Source organism: Glycine soja, chromosome 4, assembly GCF_004193775.1.
Source record: "Glycine soja cultivar W05 chromosome 4, ASM419377v2, whole genome shotgun sequence".
NCBI classification, from domain to species: Eukaryota; Viridiplantae; Streptophyta; class Magnoliopsida; order Fabales; family Fabaceae; genus Glycine; species Glycine soja.
This window is the reverse complement of record NC_041005.1, coordinates 43,842,236-43,867,853: the sequence shown is the minus strand read 5'-3', so window position 1 is coordinate 43,867,853 and position 25,618 is coordinate 43,842,236. Positions and strand designations below refer to the sequence as shown.

At 35.0% G+C, this 25,618-nt stretch overlaps 2 protein-coding genes and 2 pseudogenes across 2 annotated transcripts; all 4 read right to left on the bottom strand.

Annotated features, from left to right (window-relative positions):
- Positions 1-1,482: 1,482 nt before the first annotated feature.
- LOC114410847 (malate dehydrogenase 1, glyoxysomal-like) lies at positions 1,483-7,657 on the bottom strand. Its single transcript, XM_028374763.1, has 4 exons — positions 7,454-7,657; positions 6,699-7,010; positions 1,793-1,867; positions 1,483-1,709 (listed from the first exon to the last, which is right to left on the bottom strand). The coding sequence occupies exons 1-4, from the start codon at positions 7,655-7,657 to the stop codon at positions 1,548-1,550; spliced, it is 753 nt and encodes a 250-aa protein (XP_028230564.1). The 3' UTR covers positions 1,483-1,547.
- A 5,938-nt stretch (positions 7,658-13,595) lies between these two features.
- Positions 13,596-15,851, bottom strand: LOC114410846 (annotated as a pseudogene).
- Positions 15,852-16,994: 1,143 nt separating this feature from the next.
- Positions 16,995-17,757, bottom strand: LOC114409797 (1-aminocyclopropane-1-carboxylate oxidase 4-like). The gene is made up of 3 exons (XM_028373390.1): positions 17,653-17,757; positions 17,296-17,513; positions 16,995-17,115 (listed from the first exon to the last, which is right to left on the bottom strand). Exons 1-3 carry the CDS (start codon positions 17,755-17,757, stop codon positions 16,995-16,997), a joined length of 444 nt encoding a protein of 147 aa, XP_028229191.1.
- Positions 17,758-19,508: 1,751 nt separating this feature from the next.
- Positions 19,509-22,739, bottom strand: LOC114410845 (annotated as a pseudogene).
- Between the last annotated feature and the right edge of the window lie 2,879 nt (positions 22,740-25,618).

The following is a 25,618-nucleotide window of genomic DNA, read 5'->3' as shown; positions in this document are numbered from 1 at the left end:
GATGCTGATACATAAAGTACAATGTCTATCATTCTCATTCACACGCATAAGTATGAGTGAAATAAAGACAGGTACCAATTTACGGAAATGACATTGTAGCAAGCTCGAACATTAATTTCTACTTCATCATGCATCCTGAATAAAGTATTTGATGATGGGAAAGGAAAGAATGAATTAGGAAAAATGGTTTCCCAAATCAATTATGCATGTGTATACAATAGTAAGAATAATTTTCATTTAGAAATTATTTTAAGTTTTTAGATAAATACTCATTATTGTTATAAGCATTTTCTAAATACTTATTATTATTAACTTTTTAGATAAATACTCATTTTATCCCTCAAAGGTTAAGATGATAATTAATTGATGCCTGAAAAGATAAAATAAAATAAAATTTAATTTCTAAATATATAAAAAATACAAAAAATTTATCTTACAAATAATTTAATGATAAATCAATTTTTTAATTTTATAAATTAATATCAAATTAATTATAAAAAATATAATTTATTATTATATTGATCCTTAAATATAATAACTTCGTAATAAAATTATTTCACAAATTTAATGATAAAATGAATCTATTCCATTTTTTTTACAGATTAAAAAAATATTTAAATTTTTAATCTTTTAAAAATTAATTTATTCTTATCTCACACTTTCAAAATCAAAATGAATATGTATCTAAAGTTACTGCCAGAGCCTTCTACACTCAATTGTTGGTAGACAACTCTTCATTTTACACGTGCTCCATGTCTACAGTGAAACCGGTACAGATGGAATCAACAAAAATGCGAACAACCACTGTCGTGTGCAATTGCATTACCATGAAAATTATGATTTATCCAAAATTTTATACTAATAGTGTATAAAATTTACTTCATAAAAAGTATAACATTTTAATTATAACCATATTAATATAAAATTTTTTACACAATTAATTAATTAGAAATTATTTTAATATAATTTTAAGATAATTAAATAAAAATTAAGAAATTTAACGTATACGTCAGGTTGTGGTTAAATGATAATAAAAAAGACATTATAATTTGCAACGTTAGTATATGTATTATTTGATCTAAAATTATATACTGGTTCAATATAAAATTAAAAGTACAAATAATTTTCAAATTCAAATACAATTTCTATTCCGTCTTTATAACTTTCACTCATTTTAGATTTTACTCGGTCAGAATGACAACATTTTCAAATTTCAACTTTCATTAATTTTTATAAAACCACCATTAATATTACACCTAGTTTTATAAAACCACCATTAAAAACCAAAACCTTGATTTAAAAAAAAATATTGCATACATACAAAAATAGTTGTTATCATGGCACCATAAACAACTTATAGTTGCAGCATCATACTATATGTTTGTCTATTATCTATTAATATTTCACAGTTGTTATCTTGTATTAGGCAGATGTCACTAACTGAAAAAGCAGAAGCATAAAAGTTGACATTGACACTGTCATCAACTCATCTTAGAAATGCCCATAGGGATAAGCACATATTTATATGAGCCTAAATTATCAATATATTATATGCAGAAAATCTTGCGAATTATCCCTCTTCTACTCCAGTGACATGTTAAAGCTATAGGTTTATGTGGCATTACCTCAACAACTTTAGTTCCACCATTTTGGATGCGATTTGTCAGGTATTCAGTTTCTTTTGAAGTGAAGCTACTGGGAGGCTTATCCTGTAAAAACCAAGTTTGAAGAAGTTTCAGTGACCTGTTCTATAATACTTCTTAATAAATTGAGGTAGTATTTTCTACAAAACCTGTGACAAAAGAGGCAAAATTGTGACTCCAGAAAGACATCCAACCTCTCTTGGATCAACTCCAAGTACCTCTGCCTGAAAGAAGAAAACATGGCAGGACATATACCAGCATTCATTCATACAATTCTACAGGGCCGTGCAAGATGCAAGGCAAATTAGTCATCAGTCTAAGGTCCCGAAAAAAAAAAATTTTAAGCCTCTAAAATTTTTTTATTCCTAACTATTAACAAATTTTAACTCATCAAAATAAAATAATTTAGAATCTCTCTCTTCTATAAAAATTAATCAATCAATATCATCTTTTTAAAAATGAACCAATATCACAATTAATGTCATTTAAAGTATTTTATTTATCTCAAAAAAGTAAATCTCTATTAACTTTTCTTTAACCCATCCCAATTCCCTAACTAACTTATCTCACTCTCCAGACTTCATTCTTCACGTTTTTTCATCTCCTCATTTTTTGTTCATAAAACAAATCTATTCTTCTTCTTCCCTTGAATGAAATCTATTGTCTATTGATTAAACTTTGTCTATGTGGCTCAACCTTTCTAGATTTGACATCGTCTGGATTCTGAACGCTTATAAACCGCATACATCCCGGCGTCCCGCGTATGGAGCCTTTCATCTCCATCTCGGTGGATTGGTGGAACGATTCATTTCACGGGCATGACTCTGGGTACGCAACAATACAACACGTATCACGTAGCACCCTTGCGCCTGACACAACATCTAAACAACAAAATCTATTTTCTATATTTATTTTAGAGTTTATTTAAGAGTTTAGTTTATTTAGATTTCTTTAATATTTAGTTAATTTTTTTATTTTGATTATTTACAAAAGAAAATGTCAAATAGAAAGTATGAATCTGGTTATGAAAAATTGAAGAAAAAACGAAAAGTTGAAAAGCTAAAAAAGCTAGAAGATTAATATAAAAATTGATATTTTATATAATATACTAAGTCTCTTTAAAATTCTTGTAAAAAAAAACCTCTTTAACATTTTTGTCTTAGGCCCCAAAATGTTTGTACACGGTCCTGCTTTCCATCATATACTATAAAAATCTCACAATGTAGAAGTATCTGCTCTGCTCAATCCACTGTAATACTTTTCAAAACTATATAAACAAACTAATTTGATCAAATAGTTAACATTCAATTATACTTTTAGCTTGTAATCTCCTAGATATTTTATTTTTGCAACACAACAAGAAGGAAATTTAAATGAGTTATAGACTGTTTGAATGAGAACAGCAAAGCAATGCTCTATAAAACACCGACACCGACACCTGTAATGTCCAAAATGTAGCACACGGACACGGCTATATATATATATATATATATATATATATATATATATATATATATAATAAAATTACATAAAATTAAATATGAGAGATATGCATAAAAAATCTAAATTCAAAATCAAGATTTATATATTCATCATCATCTCAAAAGAACTTTTCCTATGATAATGAGTCACAAAAAATACTAAGAGACCTCATTATACAATTTGTACGCTTTGTTTCTTTACAAAAAAAATTGTAAAGCAAGATGATGAATTAACAACTTCAAGTCTTCAAGAACTCCACAAACTTTGGTTCATCTAAAAACAAACTAGCAATTTCAAGAATACCACAATCATCAAGTGATCCAAAATCTTGTTTCTCTTTAAAGAATGGATAAATGAATATGTACTCCTATTCCTTTCACAACATGAAGATGAACAAGGTTGTGCAAGTAGCTTAAGGGCAACCTTTTGAAGTATTGGAGCATTAACGCCATGAACTAGCCATTTGACCTCTATCATTTAAAGAATCAAGATCATCAAAACCTTCTCTTCCATCCGAGAAGTTGACCAACTCAATATTCACTTTGCTCCTTACATCCACATCAAGAAAGAACCTCTTGAAGCATTTTGATCTTTCACGAGTGAGTTTCATGTCTTGATGTGGAGGAACTCGATTAGAATCTTCACTTAGCCATTCATGACTATAATATCTAAAATTAAAAAGAAATATATACATGACTAAAATTTATGTAATTCTAAAAAAAATGTAAGTAAAAAGGTATAGAGTTAATTACCTAAGATTTAAGGAATGAGCTAAACAATGGAGATGAGTGCTACTCTTAGTCCAACGGTCAATTGATATGGAGTGCACTACCTCATAAAAGGTTGATCCTTCACTCTCCTCCTTTCTCTCATATTGATATATGGCATTCTTCACCTTTTCAATCATTGAATCCCACATCTCATATACTAGATGGAGAGATGAAGCTTCTGTATCCGTTCTTCTAAGAGCATCATAGATAGGGCTAGTGAAAGAAAGAATATAATCAACCTTATCCCACCATTTATCATCCAACAAAGTATCTTTCACAAATTTAGCCTTTGCAACATCATCTTCCTTATAAGAAGACCATTGGTCACTAATGACCATCTCTTGGAGTCCTTTCTTCAATTGCTTGAATCTCTTGAGCATTACAATAGTGGAGGCAAATCTTGTTGGAGCTATGGATAGCAATTTCAATGAATTGAAAATTGATAGTCTCATAGAGTGACTCATGACAAAGTTTTTCACAAACATTGCATCATCCGCAATTTGGGTGATCCAAGAACATTCTTCATAAACAACATTGTTTTTTTCTGTATTCTTGGCTGCACATATGTTCTTCAAAGCAAGATTTAATGTATGAACAACACATGAAGTCCAATAGATGGAAGGAAACTCAGCCTCAATTATTAAACCTGTTACTTTACAAACGGCTACATTATCTGTCACTATTTGAACAACATTTGAGTGCCCAACCTCCATAATTACCTCCCTCATATGTTTGGCAATGAAATCCTTGTCTTTGATCTCATTTGAACAATCGATGGCCTTTAAAAACATAGGCCGCTCTCCGTGACAACCATGAAATTAATAAGAGATCTTCTTTGCGGGTCACTCCATCCATCAGTAACAATGCTCACACCCTTCTGGCTCCATGCATTTTTAATTGGTTGTAACAAGTTCTCCACATGTTTCCTCTCATTTTCAAGTAATGTTGTCCTTAATTTATTATAACCTGGAGGTTGGTAACCACTAATCTGATTATTGGCAGCATAGGCAAACGCCTTCCTATAATGAGGATTTCTTGCTAAATGTAAAGGCAGCCCCGAAGAGTAAAACATCCTAGCAATTTCATGATCAAGTTTCTCTCTAGCTTGCAAATTAAAGGCATTTTCTACAATTGATGTCTTTCTCTTTTTTGGATCAACACCAAGAGTGTTTGTATCCATGTGGTGTTGAGTAGAAACTGAAGACAATGACACAGATTTTGTTTTTGACTTCTTCACCCTCAATGTAGCCTCATTGTCTATCTTCTTCAAATCTATAAGTTTGGCAATTGTTACCTTTTGACAAACTCTAACTCCCTTTACAGTCATCTTCAACAAGTGTGCCCTCACTCTAGTGTAAGACCCATTAAAGGTAAAATCACAAATATTTCATTTTATCTAATAATTTCCACCACCACCTACACTTTTTATTTTTGTAACATAGGTCCATAAAGGTTTGGTATCATCATCTTGTTCTTTAGATTGACTAGGACTAGAAGCACTTATCTCTACAACAATTTAAAAAAAAATTAAAAATCAATGTAAACAATTTCTAAACAAACAACCAAATGCCACCAAATTTCTTTTTATACTCACAAAAAGCCAGTGGTATCATGATTACACCAAGGAAGTGACAAAATCAGTTAAACAATGAGAGAAGTTGAACTAGGTTGTGACATCTCTGTATAATTTGATAAAATATCTTATCCAAGCATATGGGATTAATAGTAAAACATCAAAATAAAACTTGAAAACGATTCAAGAACCTCCAATATAGGATTCTTTTTTTTAAAAAAAAAGTTATGGACATTGTATTGAGTGTCAAGGTGTGTATTGGAAGTGTTTGACTATAATAATTGCTGCAACATTGGGAAAAAGTAGCATGTCAAGTTATTAAAATTTAAAAGAGCAACAATGCTAAAATAATATGTCAAGTTATTAAATTATATTCAAACACAATCAACTTTGGAGGGATGCATAGTCCTTCAAAGCTTACAAATATAAAATGTTAGCTGTAGAAAATTATTTACTAATTCTATAATTGGTGGAGCTATTAAAGCCTATAGTGAAATGGGAGGGAAATAGAAAGAGACAAGCATGTTCTTAAAAGAAGAAATTTACTTAACTAGAAATTAAGGCCTGCCAATGCTGCCATACAGCCAGTATTCACGTGACATAGTTAGTGTCTTCACCAAAAAATAAGGCCTGCCATACCTATAAGCTATAGTATAGGTCTTATACTGCTCTATTCATAGTTACGACAATAAGCCAATAACCCGGCAACGAGAAAAATAGAAAAACAGTAACATGACAGTGACAAGAGATGAAGAGAATAATGCTTTTTCAGCATAGGCATCGAGAAAAACAGAGACCCATTATGAAGAAACCAGAAATGACACCGACAAAAACCAAAAAAGAAACAGGGAGGAGATGAGAAAAGAAACAAGGGTGAAAGGCCTACCTGCCGGGGAAACGGAGGCGACGACATGCACCGATGGAGGCGTTTGGTTTGCTTGCAGGAAACGGCAAGGAGAAGACGAAGAAGAACCGCTTTTGTATTTGGTAAGCATTTTTTAAATAAATAAAAAATGGTTGAGGCTTGTTGGGCCGCATCCAATCGCGCGTGTCCACTTGGTGGGCCGCGTCCAATCGAGCACGTCCGGCGTCCAGCCGTGTCTGGTGATTGCGGAAGCAACGGACACCACGTCGCACCAGAGTCAGACCCAAATGCGTGTCTGGTGCGCTTCCGACACAGGACACGCCGCTGTAGTGCTGCGTCTATGCTTCATAGGCAATGCTTACCACAAAAGTATTTGCCCTCACAACATCAAGGGTTGTAACACCCAGTAGTCGCTTTGGATCATATGTACCGACTTTCTTGGAAACCTCCGCAGCAATAGCAACTGTGGAATTCACTAGATTACTAATCAAGTTGACAATTGCATTGGGGCAGCACTTGGCAATTCCTCTAGAAAGGATCCTCACAATTCTAACGTTTATTTTAAATAAATAATCTCTTGTCATCCTAGGTTTCCTTAGCACCCCAGCAAGTATGATTACCAAGTCCATGCTAGTGAGTGCACTCTCAAGTTGTTGCTGCCCCGGAAAGCCACGAACCTACTAATCCAACAAAAATTGCATTATTTGAACAAATAGCAGCTAAACATTGTTAAATTCCATCATCAAAATTTTGTCAATAAAACAATTCCTCAATCCTTAATAATTAAAATAAACCCCCCTTCAAAAATCCCTCCATCAGTACCGAAGAGGAAAACTATTGGTAATAAGAGGATGAGAGGGATACAAATCATAGGCGTAGGCCAAATAGAGAGAATAAGTCTCAAGAGATGTCATATTGATTAAAAGATAAGAAAAATGAATTACAATGCTCCTATTTATTTTGTTAACCTAACCATTTGTAACTAATTCTTAATAAACTAATTGATTATATACTCCAATAAAAACTGTTGTAACTAGCCTCAACATTAACATAACAACTACGACTCAGTCTTATGTTACAATTTAATTAACAATCAATAACCCTATGAAAAGGAAATTACCACAACACCAGTGTCCATGTGGCTAACATCAGTTGTGACACTAGGGGTGTTGACAACATCATAAAGATGAAGAATTGAAACCAATGGGTTCATCATCATTTGCAAAGAAAGGGATTGACCAATTCCTCCAGTAGCCCCCAAAATTTCAACTTTGAATCCAAGTGCCCCACCTTTTGCTCTGCACTCACCTCTCTTAAAGAACATTACTCCCTTACTGTCAAAACCAAACATTTTTTTTTTCAAATAATGGAAGCTCAAATTTATTTATCATGCAAGGAACACATACAAAGTTTTTTATCAGCAAATGTAAATTGTTGGCAAATCTAAATTGTTAGCAGGGGATCGAACCCATGACCTTTTTCCTCTTCTTTCTTAACCACCCAATCAACTTTATATCTCCCTAACACATACCAAGTTGTTCTTTACTTAAATATAAACAACTTTTTGAAGTCTGAACTTAAAGTGTGTAAAAACTGAAGTAAACTGAATTGTTAAAGGAAGAAACCTAGAAATTTGAAGGCTAAAGATGAGCAGAGATTCTTGCAATACGTTGATTGGCTCTTGCACATGCTTCCATTGGTTATGTTATGTATATTACTATTACTATTAGAGAGGGAGAGAATGAGAAGTAGTAGTTTATGTTGAAGCAGAGGAGTTATTATTATATATTAGAAAACAAATGATGGGTGCAGAAGAATATAAAGTTATGACTAGAAAATAAAATGAAAATGGATAAGGACAATAATGGGAATCAAGAAGTTGACATATATGTCCAATGTTTTTCCCTTTTAATATAAAATTTTCTTAATTTTGGGTGGAATTCAGTTTTCTGAACCCTTACCCTGTCATCTTCTTGGGTCTTAAGTGAATGTGGCTCTCATAATTTTAACCAAAGTTATATGTAGCATAGCCCTTTAAAATTCAATAATATAGTTAACAACAAAAATAGTTGGATGGTTGACCTAGCCAAATATTCTGTTACAACATTGATATAAAAATCTAGGAGGAAAAGCTCGAAGCTTTTTACAAATGAAGAATCTGCAAGAAGCTTTGAACTAGTTCTTAATAGAAACAAACTTAAACATGTTTGCTAACTAAACTAGAAATGAAAAGAGGCACAATAGTCTGAGAAATCAAGAAGGTAGCAAGCATATATGCCTTTGCATGAAGCAGAATGAGGTCCATCCATGCAGAAACATTGAAAATTTCCATCAACGGATCCACACTCTCCACCAGAACCAGTGCATTTCTTGCACTCCTTTTGCACCATTTAAGGAGATCCTTGAAATGGATAATCAAAAGTCACATCAATTAAAGAAGATTGACAAAACAAGCACATGCCAAATATTATTACTTTAAATACCTTAATGAGAACCTGCAGGGACAATAAATAGAAGCAGAACTTCCTAGGTGAAAACCCGCTTGAACCATGGAAATAAAGTTAACACTTTCAAAGGTTTCTGCCAAAAAAAATGTAAATAGATATCACAACAATATAATAAAGAATGAACTCATATTAACTGCTTACAATAATGTGTGTGTCAAAACTACAGATTAACAAATTATCATATCAATACCTATGAGTTTGCCAACATGAAGCTCCAAATCCAGTGATGGAATCATCACTCTTTTCCTCAGGGCCTCAATCCTATCCTTGAACGACTTTATCATGTTCGCCATGATGAACGTCTCGTCCAAATCAAACACAATCGTGAGACACCGCAGGTTCAGCATCACCAAGCACGCGTCATAGATCCCCAACGACACTGCGAAGCACAGGAAGTTCTTCCTCTTGCTCGACATCAAAATGAGGTGAATATCCTCGTCGTTCACCACCACCACCGTCGTCTAAAACACACTGTTTTTATCAGAAAACACTAAAAGTACATAAATATATTCAATCCGTTTGTTTATTCATTAATTAGTTTGTAATTTGTTGATAATAACCTTCATTTCGTAGAAGCAACTGGCGTGGATGGCGATTAGTTCCTTTTGCTCAGTGGCAATTGAGGAATTGAGCTTGCAGCGGATGTTGAATGCGGCAACAGTTTGGAGGATCAAGAGTGGAGGGAAACACTCGCTCTGTGCACTAAAGTGGTGGATGCGAATCTTGTTGTTTGAGAAGTGGAAGCTATTATGAAAAGGCGTCGTCATTGACAACGATAGAGGAATCATGTCGAGTTCGCCGATGTGCTTGTCGCCATCGTAAACCTCGTGCTTGAAACCTAAACGACTCATATTATATCTTTATATCCCTCACGCGCAAAATGCTTTTGAGAAACCAAAATGACGGCGGCGGAGAAGATGAACTACAACAAGTGCACCCAGCTCGATCTGAATGTGCGCACAGTGTGTTTAAGTACTGACCGTGAGAGTGAGCCAACTATAGAGTTAATAATTAGGGTAACTTAAACGAAGACTGTCCTTCAGCCGAACTCGTCTTCGTTTAAGTATCCCATATTTACAAAAATGCCATGGACTAGCATTCTAAGACGGTTCTGTACGACTGTCTTAGAATGTGCGACGTAAAAACAAAAAATATTGCCCCTAATTACAAAAATGCCACTGTGTCACATTCTAAGACGGTTATTAATAACCGTCTTAGAATGTGCGTTGTAGAATTAATATTTTCCAGTAATGCCCCCACCCCCATCTGGTTGCTTCACCGGCGGCCGAAACCCATATAATTTACCTTTGAGAATAATATGTTCAAAGTACTTAACCAATCAATTCCACACAAATGAAGACTAATTCTACCGAATAAATAATGCAACACAATATCTTAAAAACTTGCTTTGGGTGCATAAACTGACCACCTATTAATTGATGCCTGTGATTTCTGACCACCCAAAGTAATATGTGTATTAATTGCAACTTAAGTTGCAATATGAGGCATTTGTCGAGAACATTTCAAGGACATTAATCATTAATTCAGGCCTCTCAAACACTGAAAGACATGAAACTTATATTTTAAGAAGTTTATACTCTTCCAAGACTATAATTACAACAATAAGAAAGTAACCCTAAAAAACATAAAGCATATAAGTCACACACATGCACACACATAAAAGATTAAAACTATTAGACAAGAAAACAATCAACAACATAAATAAAATAAAAAACTGAATAAAAATATAGCATGAACTTATTAAACTAAATATGTTCCAACTAAAACAGTACAACATAACCTCCCTTTGACATATTTACTGTAGTGTTTGTAAAAGCAACAGTTATATAATATACATAATTATAGAAGCATGTTTTACTCCACAACTAACCACAATATTACATTACTACAAAATATAGAATTAACATCGCACGATTAACATCGGTTTTTTAAAAAATCGATGTTAACAAAAGCGCGGTTGCATTTTTGTAAATAAGTCGAGTTAGTTAACATCGGTTTTGATGTTAACTACTTGATGTTAACATCAGTTTTTTTAAACCCGATGTCAAATACCTGCGATTAACATCAGTTTTTTGAAAACCGATGTTAACTACCTTAGGTCAACATCGATTATTTTTAAAAAAACGATGTTGTGCTGTTGATAAATTAAAAACCTGAATTACTTCATCCCCCACGCGCTAAAACCCTATCGTTTCTCCTTTCTCTTTCTGCCTGCTCGTGATTGCAACCACATTGTTGTCAGCTACGACTGCCACTGAAACCCTATCGTCACTGCAACCACATTATTGTCAGCTATGACTGCTCGTGACTCTTCTTTCTCAGTCCCACTCTGAGTTGCCTCTGGCTGCCACTCAAGGTATGCTTCATGTCTTCATTCTTCTTCGTTGCATTTAGACTCTGTTTTCTTTGCTTTTTATAAGGACATTGTTGTCGTTGGACTTTGTTTTTTTGGTTGGGGTACAGGTCTCTATTACCTTGTTGATCAGAAGTAGTTTGACATATTTGTTCTTTTGCTTTGCTTGTTTCACATTTTCTGTTCTTTTGAATCTATTAGAAAATTATTTGTAGTTGGTCTACTATCCCGGGGTGTCGTAGATTCAGTTCCTTTTTCATTCAATGTTTTGATAGTGGGGCAAGGGCTGGTGGTTATATATGTGAGTTGTTTTCCTAACCATAAGATTTATTTGATAGTGGGAAAGGGAATGTAATGGTGGAGATGTGGGCAGAAGGGTTTCAGAGGTGTTAGGCACAATGGATGGTTTTGGGGATTTCGATGAGTTAGGAGAACACAAAGGCCTTTGTGTACTTTGGGTAAAAAAAAAAAAGCTTTGGTGAAGTAACCCGGCTTCTGGTGTGGCAGGTATTGGTTTTGCTGACAAATAGTGCAGTTGTGAACAAAAGCTTTAGTGTCAAAGTACATGCTTGACCAGTAGAAGGAGGTGCCAAGCCTAACCAAATTTGGTTGAAGTTTAAAGTGTCCTGTCGTTGGGGAGGAGTGGTGAAGATTGGAAATCTGAGGCACAAAGAGTCAATTCTGTAAGTACAATAAGCCTTTTGAGACTCTAAAATTTATTTGCCTTTTGAGTGTGTGTGTGTGTGTGTGTGTGTGTGTGTGTGTGTGTATGTGTGTGTGTGTGTGTGTGTGTGTGTGTGTGTGTGTGTGTGTGTGTGTGTGTGTGTTCTGTCTAAATTAATTCAATCATCTTTTTATTCAGAGTCCTTTGTCATTTCAGTTGTGGCAAGCTGTTATAGCTTGGTTAGGATTCTCTTTAGCTCTTACACAAACTGTGTCTCAATTGTATGTGATGTTCTGCCATGCAACATGCTGGACTATCTGGTTGAGCGGGAATATATAGTATTATTTTTAAAGGGGGACTAGCCGAACCTCGAGGAATGTTGTAGCAGATCAAAGACATCACTTGGTATTGGCTGGTGTATAAAGGAGGGGCTAGACCAGGGTACTTTTATTCATCTTGGTGCATGAACCCTTTGGGGGGATTGGTATAGCGATATGTTTTAGTTTTCATTAACAGATCTATTTTGTGTATTTTAAGGGGGTATAGAAAGATAGAAATTCACTCTTTTTTGTTTAATTTTCATATTGTAGTGCAAACTTGCAGGATCATTGATTTTTTGTATATCAATTCCTGTAACATAATTGAATAGTTGCACGATCTTTTTTTTGTTTGGTCTTTCACATTCATCCTTCACAAGGTCTTGCGTTTAAATTTGTAGGTTATGTTTCGTTCTAGTTTGTAATCTGAGCCACTGTTGGATTATCTGCCAAAGGACTTGCAACATACTTCTCTTGTACAACAAGTGTTGAACCAATTGGCTGAAGGTATGTCTCTATTATAGGGTTTGGATTCCCAAATATCATACTTATGACCATGAACAAGAGCTTCCACATGCCCAAATATGATAGTTGTTGGTTTTTTGTATGTGAAATTTTGTAACAGAAAAAAAAAGAACACTTAAAGCCTATAGTTTAGTTTAGTACCCGCATTAGTTGACTGTGCAAACAGGACTATAATGACAATGCCTCATAATACAATATAATACCTTATGTTGGAGTTTACTATTTCCTTAATGACATGGTTAAATTTAAGTATTAGTTAACAAATGTTTTGGTGTTTTGGGTACTGAATAATTTATTTTTAAGTTTTTCATTGATTTTGTTCATGAATCGTACGATATAATCGATTCATTGGTGTTTTGGGTACTGAATAATGTTGATATCCATTTTTGAGAAGTTGTCACTTGCCATTTGATTCTTTTATCCTACTTAGTGGTGGTGCATTTATTTTTATTTCCAAAATATGGTTCAGAATAGCATCATTTTCAAAGCAAGAATTTGGGCCAAAAGGGAACCTTAACCATTTTGATTTGATATAGTCTTATGACAAAAGTCACTCCTTGTATACTTAAATTCACATATAGTGCCAAGTAGTACTAAATTCTGCTTTTACAATAAATAGCATTTAGGTTTGAAAATAATATGTAGGACAAGAAAGTAACTTAAGAACTAAGAAGCACATCAAACTTTCTCTACCTATTTACAGAAAGGGACACTTAGAAATTGGAGTATAAGTTATCCATTTATTGGAATAAAGTAAAATAGAAAATCTAGTCTAGGAATCTGAACACATGAACCATAAAAATTCAGTGGTCCATGTAGAGTTGAGAGAGGAGGAAGGATACATCATAATACAATCAAACAAGTTAAATCTCCCTCCTATTTAAGCTTTAAACCTTGAGAAAGACAATGTGGCCCCTTTCTCTCTTGATCAAATGTCACACTTGAGCTGCTCATAGGGGTGGTGGGGTCACTGAAATCTCCCACCCTATCTGATTGGAAAGAGACAGAAGAATTTAGCTCCCTAGTTTTCCCATTGGGTGAGTCTGAGCATCCTAATGGAAGCAGATAAGGTTTCTTACTACTACTATTCTTCTTATTATTAACTTGGCTTCCTCCTCCTATGCTTAGAGTCAAATCCACTTCCATGTCTTCATCATAACCATCATCATCGTTGCTGCTTATTTTGCATCTCTCTAGTGCAGTGTAGGAGCTAAGTCCTGCCTCATGTTCATCACAGCCGCCATAAAAAATGTCTCTCTCAGCAGGCCTTTCTAGGTCAAAACCCCTTTGCCTTTTTATGGTCTCTCCAAAACATCTTCCACTCCTTTCCTTTAGGCATAATTCCTCTCTTAAACTTTGGACATGGAAATCAGGCCCATATGAAATTAGTGTAGTAGTAGTTTGTTATTGTTGTTGAAGGAAATGAGAATGACTTATGTCTATGCCATTCATAGGGGTCCAAAATTTCTTTTGTTTTGTTTCCTTTCTTAGGTCATCCATAAGGATCTTTTGAACATTGTATACTCTATGTAGTTCCCTCACCTACAAATTCCAAACAGTGTTGTTGGGCTTGAGAAGTTGGATTTGAGTTATAACCATCTTTGTGGTCAGCTTCCAAAGAATAAGTTTCCAGCTAGTGCTTTTGTCGGTAATGATTGTCTCTGTGGTTCTCCTTTGTATCCCTGCAAAAAAGCCTAGTTAATTAGCCAGCTTTACAGTTGATTGTGTTTTTTTTATCTGTAGGAAATTTATAACTCACACACCATATATCAACTAAATGAGCTAAACTAGGTGTGTTTATGCTTGCCATTTGGGAATAATAATAGAATTTTAGGAAATGAGTTGTTATTTTAAGATATTTTATTTTCCTATTTTTTACTTTAAAGTAGTAAGTTGATTCTAACGTAGACTTGTGATCGATCGAGTTTGCATGAGTTGGTTGGTGCACTGTGAGGAGAGTGCTACAAAAAGCACAGAGGTTACTGAATACTGATTCAAATAAGGCTAGTTCCTTCTTCTCTTGAGAAATAGCTCAACATTGATTGACTACAGAGAAAAGAAAATGGGAATTTTGGCGCTCTATACAAATAGCTCAATTGGAAAACATTTTCATGTCAATGACTGAGGTGCTGTGACTCTAATGTTCAATATTTTGTCACGGTCATTAACAGGAATCAAATTTATAGTCTTGTACGTTAAATTATAAGATTGTTTAAATTCTATACTTTAGGAAAATTGTTTTAATTTCTTTACGAAATCTGATCATGTTGTATTTTTATATATTTGAAATCAAGGTTCAAAGTCTTGAGAATCTGTTATGTGTAATGCTTACGGCTCATTGTTTAATTACTCTTTTTCTTCCTCAAAATTCTTATAGCTTGAGGAATTTACGGCTCCCTCCATTGAGCATACTTACGGACAAATAGGATTGATTTCCCTTTCATTCAAAATGTTCATCATGTTTAGTACCAAGTTAAATCATAAGCCAATTGGGACTCTACACATTTTGTTTGTGTGTAATTATCCTAACCAGCATATGCCTACAAGTTTAGTGCTCCAATATGGTCAATTTCATGGAAAAAGAGAAGCAAACACTTCTCACATTCAAACAAGGATGAATCAATATTGATGAATCAAATATTCTTCTCTCTTGGGAAACTGAGCAAGATTGCTGCAAATGGAGGGTAGTAACTTGCAAGTTGCAACAACAAAAATGGTGTCGAGATGAACTTCAACCTTCTATCGTCGACGAGATGAAACCCTTACATAATGGCATCCCTTGATGTTGACCTTCTATCGTCGATATCAAAAACCCAATCTACAACAGAAAAGGCTTTAATGGAAATAGGAACACCTATAGTAGCAGCTTAGTAGTGTAAGCCATAATTCAAAGAGCCCTTGAGATATCTTAGGATTCTTTTTACAGCTACCCATTGAGCTTCAAGAGGATTAGCCATGAATTGGTATACCTTGTTCACAACAAAACTAAGCTCAGGTCTGGTTATGGTGGAGTACTGCAGTGCTCCAACCACTAATCTGTACATAATGGGATCTGAGAATATATCTGATCCTGTTTTAGTAAGTTTACATCTAAAAACCAAGGGAGAAGATATAGGTTGAGCCTCAGCCATTTTAGTTTTCTATAAAAGGTCTCTAATGTATTTGCTTTTAGTTACAAGAATAAAACCATCAACCATAGAATTGACTTCAATACCCAATAAGTAATCTAGCTTCCCAAGTTGTTTAAGAGAAATCAAAATGAAACTTGGTTGTAAACTGTTGGACTAAGGTTGCAGAACTAGCAATTATTATGATGTCATCAACATACACAAAAACATAAATGATATGAGAATCATCTTTGAAGATAAAGAGAGATGGATCACATTTGCTTGCAAAGAAGCCAAGATGCAAAAGAATGGTTTTAAGTCTGTCAAACCATTATCTTGGTGCTTTCTTAAGCCCATATAATTCTCTGTTTAACTTAAAAACTAGTGAAGTATTATGGTTTTTGAAACCTAGAGGTTGCTGCGTATAAACTAGTGAAGTATTATGGTTTTCGAAACCTAGAGGTTGCTGCTTATAAATGTGATAACTGAGTTGTGCCGCATCAGTTTGGGCTCAAAACTCTCTATCTCTCTCTCTCTCTCTTTACGGTAAGAAACTTATATAATTTTACTATCAATATGAACAACAATACAAGTTGGAACATTATCAAAATATATTTTCATAGATTATTCATGATGTTCACTTGGACTATGGTTTATTTTTTCAGGTTATCATATACTACTTGTAATTCACGTTGTTGTTTAAGCTTTTTGATTATAGCAACTCCAGGTACGTACGTAGGAACTAGTATGTATATACTAGTGTTTGATTTAAAATCTTATATATTGGAGTTTGATTTAAAATATTATATGCAACACCTTTAAAAAGACTACACCAAATATAATGTTATGATTTCAAAGGGTACCTGAGATTTCGATGATGATTGCTGGACTGCCTTCTTTTATCCCTTAACAACTCCTTCATGACTGGCAAGGTCTGCAACAATGCTGTCCAACGACTATAGCACAAAGGAACCAAGTGCTTCATATACTAAAATTGCGTGTGTACTTAAACTAGAATGCATTCAGAACTTCCAACATTAAAGATTGAAACCTTAATTAGTCACTACTTGCCATTTCTGATCTTCAATAGTCTCTCAATCTATTTAGGGTTTTCTAGCACCAGCAACAACATTCTGGTATATTCTCACTACTTGCCTTCGTATATCCCTATGATCCATAAAATGCATTCTTCAGGTACCATTTCTCTAATCCAAGATTTTCACATAACAAGTCTAACAACTCCTCAACAAGCTTCTCCAATTTCTGTGTAAATTCCTTCATTGCATCCCTGCATCATGTGTAAACAATGGTATATCACATTATCAAATTTGTAACCCAAATTACACTGTTATATATATATATATATATATATATATATATATATATATATATATATATATATGTGCCATCAACAATTAGTGATGCTCATGCATATGTATGTATTTGTTAGTTTTCAAATTTGTCTTACTGGTACTCTTGGCTGAGATCAGGGATTTTAGAGATATTGGAGTCTGGGAGATGGCGCAAGAAGAATGTGCTCTCCCAATCCATGTCCTTTACTTCAGCTTCTAACCCCTTGCTTTCCACTGCCTCCCTGAACCTCTTCTCCATGCATTTTCTCCAATGCTCTTTTGTTAACCTTTCCACCCCATCCAAAAGTTCAAGGTGTATTCCATGATTCACCAACTACAATCAGGAAACCAGCACAGTTAACATAATTAAAATGAACAAGATTAAGAAAACTTTAGGTGCAAATGTATAGATATAAATAAATTTAAGTGAGTATGACAAAGGTTTTGTAAAGAAGTTTGTGGTTGTGGGTTACCTCAAAAAATCCCCAATTCTGACAAGCATCTTGAATTTGGTCCAAGATAGTCTTTCTCTCCTCACCATTGATATTCTCCAAGTTGATCACATGGAAGTTCCTCATCTCTCACTCTTTGAAATTCTCTTGTTCCTCCGAGTAAAACTATCTTAGATTTAGTTTGTCTGTGCAGATAGGGAAACAATGTGTGTACTATTTATAGAAATTTAAGTGTACAATACAGTTGATAAATAGTAGTATTCCAAATCGTGTTTGACTAGTTATAAGGCATATGAATCATGAAATTTGCGTCATTTAATCATGTTGTTAGAACTTAGAAGCTTAAGCTTGATCCATCATACAATTGTTAACTGTATCAGGTATTTAAAGCCTACACAAATGTTGAGTTGCAATCAAGTTGTAATTGCAAGTTGAGAGACAGACTAAGTAAGAACGAGTTAGTGATATACAAATGCTAATATATCAATTATGGTCAAAATTTCGTCTTTAGTCCTTTAAAAGTGAAAATACTATAATATAGTATATGTATCTTGTTGTCCCTTAAATTTATACAAATCAAACAGATTCTAATTGTCTTATTCTTGCTGGTTTCTAAACTTTATTTAGGTTTGTGATTGCATTTAGAGAGGAATTCTATAAGCTGTACTTGTCGACTTTGGGTGACATCAAGGAAAGGGTAAGATTTAAGCTAGGATTGCCTATTTTGAGCATTATTTAACTTTTTTATGCACTTTAAGTATATTCCTTGTTTAATTCCACTTTAAGTTGGCACCAAGTAAACTGTGATTGTTTGCAACTGCTGATATTAGGGTGTCTGACATGAGATAAGCTTGTAATTTCTCTCTCAAAAGTATCCACATTTCCATCATCATTGATTATGTGCTTTATTGCAACATTCAGATTATTTGTCATTGTACCCTTATAGACCTTACCTAAAATTGAAATCCATTAATAAGATTTCCTTATACATACAGATTCAATCAAGCTTGGACAATTTAAATAAATAAGTGGATGTCTTCAATTGGGTAGGGAAGGCAAAGAACCAAGATTTTAAGTTTTTAACTCTAGGAACACTTATCCAATTTCTGTAGCTCTTATTTCACAGTAATATGTATTTGTATTATGCCTAGGCATCTAGGAAATTTAGATTTAACTGTCTTATTGTATTTTGCGATTTTATATAGACTCATTCATGATTAGGTTAAATAATTTTTTGTCACCACCAGCTTTTCAACAAGGTGAGAAAAAAGAATCTCACCTAAAGTTCCTTTCCCAATGATATTCATTTCATTCAGATGGTTAGTGGCCGCATACACCCCCCACCCCCAATACTAAGTTTACACCATCATCCCAACTTAGTAACAAAAAAAACTCAACTATGTGTGGTAGAACAAGAATGATATAATTTTTAACAGTATGCTGCCTCACTTGGACCATTTAATTGATCAAATAAAATTGGCTTCATGGAATTGGTTGAAAGCAAGGATCCCAGCTTAAAAATCAGTTTTTATAGTTGGCATATTAATCATGTGGTGTGTCTAGCATGCCTTCATGATCAACAACGATCAAATTTGAATGGTATTATAGCAGTGGGAAATTAAATTTGGGATTTGCTTAGCGGGGGGTGGTGAGATTTTGTAGATTGTACTTTATACAGGGTCTTAATTATGTGCTGCTTCACTCCTAACCTTGAAAGAGCAGCTTGACTAGCTCCATGTTTCATTGGTGTCTGTGCAACTTTTCATTGTATTCCTAGACCTTGAATTGTCTTAACCAGTGACAAAGAGCAAGTATTTGTTTCTCTCCAACGCTCCCTGCTCTCCATGTTCTCTCCTATGATTAATTTGTCATTGCCATCAACAATGCTTACTATCAAGTATAAACTTATCATCATCTTGCTCTTCATACTTCATATAATACAAATATTTTGCAGGTATACCCATGATCTCCTCACCACTCTTTTGGAAAACAGTAACCCATGTTATGCTAGTGTGATCCTGTATCTGCATTGACAGTAAGTACCTAAAGTCACATGCGTCAATAGACTGAATACATATTTCACAATGCCATGTCCCATCTGCGTTATTAGTCACGTTTTTGTTACATTGTCTATCCCTTATCTTGAGAGGGCACCCTGGGTAATAGAAGTTATCAACCTTAATGTGTGAAAAGCTGCAAAGACAGATATCCAATTAGGCTTCTCTGAAGTCCCTAACTTCTCATCTTTAATTTGAGATATAGTCTTCCGCACATCAGTCTTACCTAGATTAGACATTTCTCTGGAAATAGAGAGAGTTGGGACACTCTTCCCTTCATTTTCAAACCATATTTTCAGTATACAAGCCTCAGGAAAATCAGCCTCCACATATAGCTGACTAGTGGCTATAGTCCCGACAGACTTCCTATTGAAATCATTTACTCTGATAGCTTTTGTAGCCAAAACTGGAAATTCCCCAACATCACAAATACTTTGCAACGTTTGTCCTTCTACAATGCAAAAATTTCCCCGTAGAGTTAACTCAACACTTCGGCCAGACATGTCTTTCAACTGGAGAGTTCTCTTCTGAACTTCAGTGCCATTTTTTCTCATGATTGATGTTTTAGGACTAATAGAAGTCACCACACCAATCACATCCACAATGCTGTTGTTTTCCAAACTTTCAATTTCACTAATGGGGCGATAATTAAATGTTTGTGATGTAATTGAGTCATTATCATCAAGGCATGGTTGTATAATTGATGCCACATCAAGGGTCAGCTCTTGATCATTGGGAAGGTGATTAAAATTCTTTTGAGTTGGCTTTATGCTTCCCCTGAAAATTAGATATACCTTACCAGCTTCAATAACATTGTAGAACTGATCACCCACAACATTGAAGCAAGTTGCCCGAATTTCTCCGCCATCAGAATCCAGAAGATCAAAAGAAAACACCTTGCGATCACCTCTAGCATTGGTATAGTGCCTGAGTTCTGCCTTAAATGTTACCCTGGCTTTAATAGTCCACATACTCTGGTATGGATTCAATGTTGCTATTGGAATTATCCTGGGGGCAGCTTCATTTCTTCCCATTGGCGCTTTGTTAGTGTACATTGGAGATGGATGACGGTACATAGGCTGCTGAGGTGGACGAGCATATGAGTTTTGCAAGGACCTTGACGCCTCAAATTGGGGATTGTGAAAACCTGTGTTCTGACCACCAGAAGACCCACTGAATGGTGCTGATCTACTAACTTCATGCTCTACTTTAGGATAAGTAGGAAGGGCATTACTAGAATAAACACTACTGGCATAAGGATTTGCTTTTGGATGATCTGGAGATGGTGAAGCTATATTTGGTCTAGCAGGCATGCCACCAGTGTGTGAACTGCTATTCAAAAGTTGTGGATTCCCATATGTGACTCCTGATTGACCAGTTGCAGATTTTGTAGGTGCATCTTTTGGTGCTGGGACAGGTTCTCCAATCAGCTCACATTTGTCCAGTACAACATCTAGGTCAACGATGATAATAATCCTTATCACAACAAATTAGACAAACCAAAACATCAACTAACCCCTGATATGAAAAGAAATTAATCTTATAATCACAAGCAAAATTGCCTCCCACTGGGAAAACCAACACTCAACTAGTTTACAATAGTAAAAACCAACAAAGTTTTCTAAAAGTAACCCCCCTAGACCACTTTGTTAATTACTTAAACTCCATCTTCACTAATGAAATCAATTTGATCGAAAAACCCTTGTGGGATGAAAAGCTAATTAATTTATGTTACCTATATATGTCTGTTTCTCAATTGCTAACAAATAACCCACCTACTTTGTGCTGAAATTCAATTTCTTATTAGAAATTGTGAGCAGAGGCAGAAAGTCTGAAATCCAATTACTTGTCCACTTGCTGGAGCATACTAGTTTGTAGCATATAGTTTTTTGAATGTTAAATGTACTTAGTATTCTTATGCTTCCAATTGTTTCTAAATTATGTCACAATTTACTATAGAAATTATATAATTGTTTCTTTGGAATATTGTTGAAGTATCATTTTGGTTAATTGAGTTAAACTTTTGATGGAATGTTAGCCATAAAAGTTGCTCGTAACACGGCGTGCTGTTGCACACACACACACACCCTCATCACACACACACACACCCTCATCACAAATACACACACACACACACACCCTGGTGACACACACACACACACACACCCTCATGACAAATACACACACACACACACACCCTCATGACACACACACACACACACAAACCCTAATCACACACACACACACACCCTCATGACAAATACACACACACACACACACACACACACACACAAACCCTAATCACACACACTATGGGGAAGGTGGCCAAGATGTTGGAAGGGACTGTGGAGATCACTGAGGCCAAAAAGCCATTGTTACCATATCTTTTTAACATAATATAAGAAGTAGAGATTCCCTAACAATAGTACTTACTAGTTACAAAAGCCATTGTTATCGTTCTATTATCATGCAAAATCATGAACATCTTAACTATGAACATGTGCAAAAGCCACTATTATTTGTTTGTCATTGGTTAGAATGTTAGCTTTTTAATTACATCAGTTTGGGCTCAAAATTCTCTCTATCTCTCTTTTTTTTTACGGTAAGAAACTTATATAATTTCACTATCAATATGAACAACAATACAAGTTGGAACATTATCAAAATATTTGTTCATAGATTATTCATGATGTTCACTTGGACTATGGTTTTTTTTTTAGGTTATCATATACTACTTGTAATTCGCGTTGCTGTTGAAGCTCTTTAGGGTTATAGCAACTCCAGGTACGTATGTAGGAACTAGTATGTATATACTGGTGCTTGATTTAAAATCTTATACACTAGTGTTTGATTTAAAATCTTATATACTAGTGTTTGATTTAAAATATTATATGCAACACCTTTAAAAAGACTACACCAAATATAATGTTATGATTTCAAAGGGTACTTGAGATTTCGATGATGATTGTTGGACTGCCTTCTTATATCCCTTAACAAATCCTTGATGACTGGCAAGGTCTGCAACAATGTTGTCCAATGACCATAGCACATTTTGGTATATTCTCAGTATTTTAAGGGTCCAAGACCATTCCCCAGGACCAATCTCTTACTATCAGGGAAAATCTAATCTTCTCTTCCAATCTCTTTAGTTGTCTATCTCTGCCACATTCTGTTAGAAAGTTAACTAACAATGACTAAATAACTATAACTCTTACAACGAGCAGAATCAGCCCATTAGGGTTACCTATTAGAATTGATTTGATAGGATATGACTTAGGGGAAACTTAATCTTCTTGCAAGCTGATGCTAATAGGGTGTGACTTTTCTGTAAACCATATCAATTCAGAGATTGTAGCGACTATTTCTCTCTCTGGGAATCTCTTTATGCCAGCAATTGAAACTGCTCATGAGCATGGATGGAAGTGTTTATAGTTGGAGTGTGATTGAATCCTTTTTAAGTTAGCTTTTGAGAATCTGAGTGTTATCCCTTGGCAGTTGCATAATAGATGGCAGAATTGTAGTGTCCTCCAAATAAGGTGAATTCATGTTGTTGCAAATTGATTATAATGCTTGTTCTGGCCTCATTGGTTTAGTAACTCTTCAATATAGGAGTGCATCGTATGGCTGATGATGTTTAGAATATGATGATCCTTTGCTACCCTCAAATGACCCCCCCCCCCACACACACACACACAGATACACAAACACACACATAAAGAGATAAACACACACACACACAGAGTCACACACACACACACACACAAACAACTGTTGATGTCCTTGTATGTTCTTGTATGTCATGAATGTAATATGCTATACAAACAACTGTTGATGTTGATATTTTTCTGTAATCAAAATTTAGATTTTGTATGTTCTTGTACGTCATCAATGTAATTTCCTATATAAACAATTGTTGTTCATGCTAAGTGAACCTTAGGTTCCCGTTTGAGACTGAATGTAATGATTCTTATGGACAATTTGCATTAGTCATTGTATTTAGTCTTGAATTGTCCGTTTGGACAGTTTGGGGAGACTGGTATTTTTATGTTAGATTCATTCATTAAGGTTATTATTATTTTGATTAATTTGATGAAATTTCGGTACAATGCATTTCAAGTTGTTCTTTGAGTGCATACTTGATTATCGGGAAATTACTTTCACCGAGGTCATGTCGTGTACTTGGAGACCAATGCGAAATGTTGCCGAAATTTAGTCAAAATTTTCAAAATAATGCTAACCCTGACGTATGAAGCTAACATAAAAGACAGTCTTCCTAAATGGGATAGAGCCACACCTATAAATAAAAAAGTGAGATTTCATGCATGGAATTGCTTGGATGGATCGAAGTTGGATGAATCAAAGTCGCATAAGCCCAAAATATGAGGATGGCGTCGAGCAGTTCTTGCAATTTGTTTCAGAAAGAGGTCGACCGAATGAAGAAGGAAAATATTATTGTCCTTGCATCAACTGTTTGAACGGAAGATGACAACTACTGGACGACATACGGGAGCATCTATTGTGTGATGGGATTAAGAAGAATTACACGACGTGGGTATGGCATGGTGAAGTGACAGACATGCAGAGTGGGTCCCAAGCTGAACCGTTTGATGTAGAAATGGGAGATTGCTTGGAGGACATGATTCGTGACCTTGGACAAAAGTCTTTTCAGCAAGCACACACCCCTGTGTATGAAGGATTGCAGAGTGATTCAAAGAAGCCTTTGTATACGGGGTGCAAGAATTCCTTAACCCTATTGTCTGCGGTGTTAAGTCTGGTTAATGTGAAGGCCAGGTATGGGTGGAGTGACAAAAGTTTTACCTCACTGCTTGAGGTAGTGCACAATCTGCTTCTAGAGGACAACACGCTGCCTAAAAATTACTATAAGGCGAAAAAGATATTATGTCCGATGGGTATGGAGTATTAGAAGATTCATGCTTGCCCCAACGATTGCATACTGTACAGGCATAAATTCCAAGAAATGTCCAAATGCCCTATCTGTGATGGAATGAATCCATATGGCACCTTAGGCACTCAACACAGTTCATGGCCAGTTCTGCTAGTAATTTACAATTTGCCTCCTTGGTTGTGCATGAAGCGAAAATACATGATGTTGTCTATGATGATATCGCGCCCAAGACAACCAGGAAATGATATTGATGTTTATCTAAGTCCATTGGTTGAAGACTTGAGAAAGTTGTGGGACGACGGGGTTTTAGTGTTTGATGCATTTCGCAAGGAGACATTTGAAATGCGTGCAATGCTTTTTTGTACCATTAATGACTTTCCAGCATATGGGAGTCTCAGCAGTTACAGTGTTAAGGGTCATCATGCATGCCCCATATGTGAAGAAAACACAAGCTACATACAACTAAAACATGGAAGAAAAACAGTCTACAGTAGGCATCACCGTTTTCTAACACCCAATCATCCTTACAGACGATTGAAAAAAGCTTTTAATGGAAGTCAAGAGCATGATATTGTGCCGATATTGTTGACTGGTGAGTAGGTATACTAGCGGGTTCAACACCTGAATACTGTATTTGGAAAGACCCAAAAGAAGGATAAAAGTAAGACTTGCATATGGAAGAAGAGGTCCATTTTCTTTGATCTTCCGTACTGGTCTGATCTAGACGTTAGACATTGTATTGATGTTATGCATGTGGAGAAAATGTATGTGACAGTGTGATTGGGACGTTCCTTAACATTCAAGGCAAGACGAAGGATGGTTTGAATACCCGTCAAGATCTAGTTGAGATGGGGATACAATCACAGTTGCATCCAAGGTCTGATGGGAAGAAAATTTACTTGCCCCCAGCTTGTCATACTTTGTCCAAAAAGGAGAAGATAAGTTTTTGTCAGTGTCTTCGTCGGGTGAAGGTTCCACAAGGATACTCTTCAAATATTAACAGCCTTGTGCAGTTGAAAGAGGT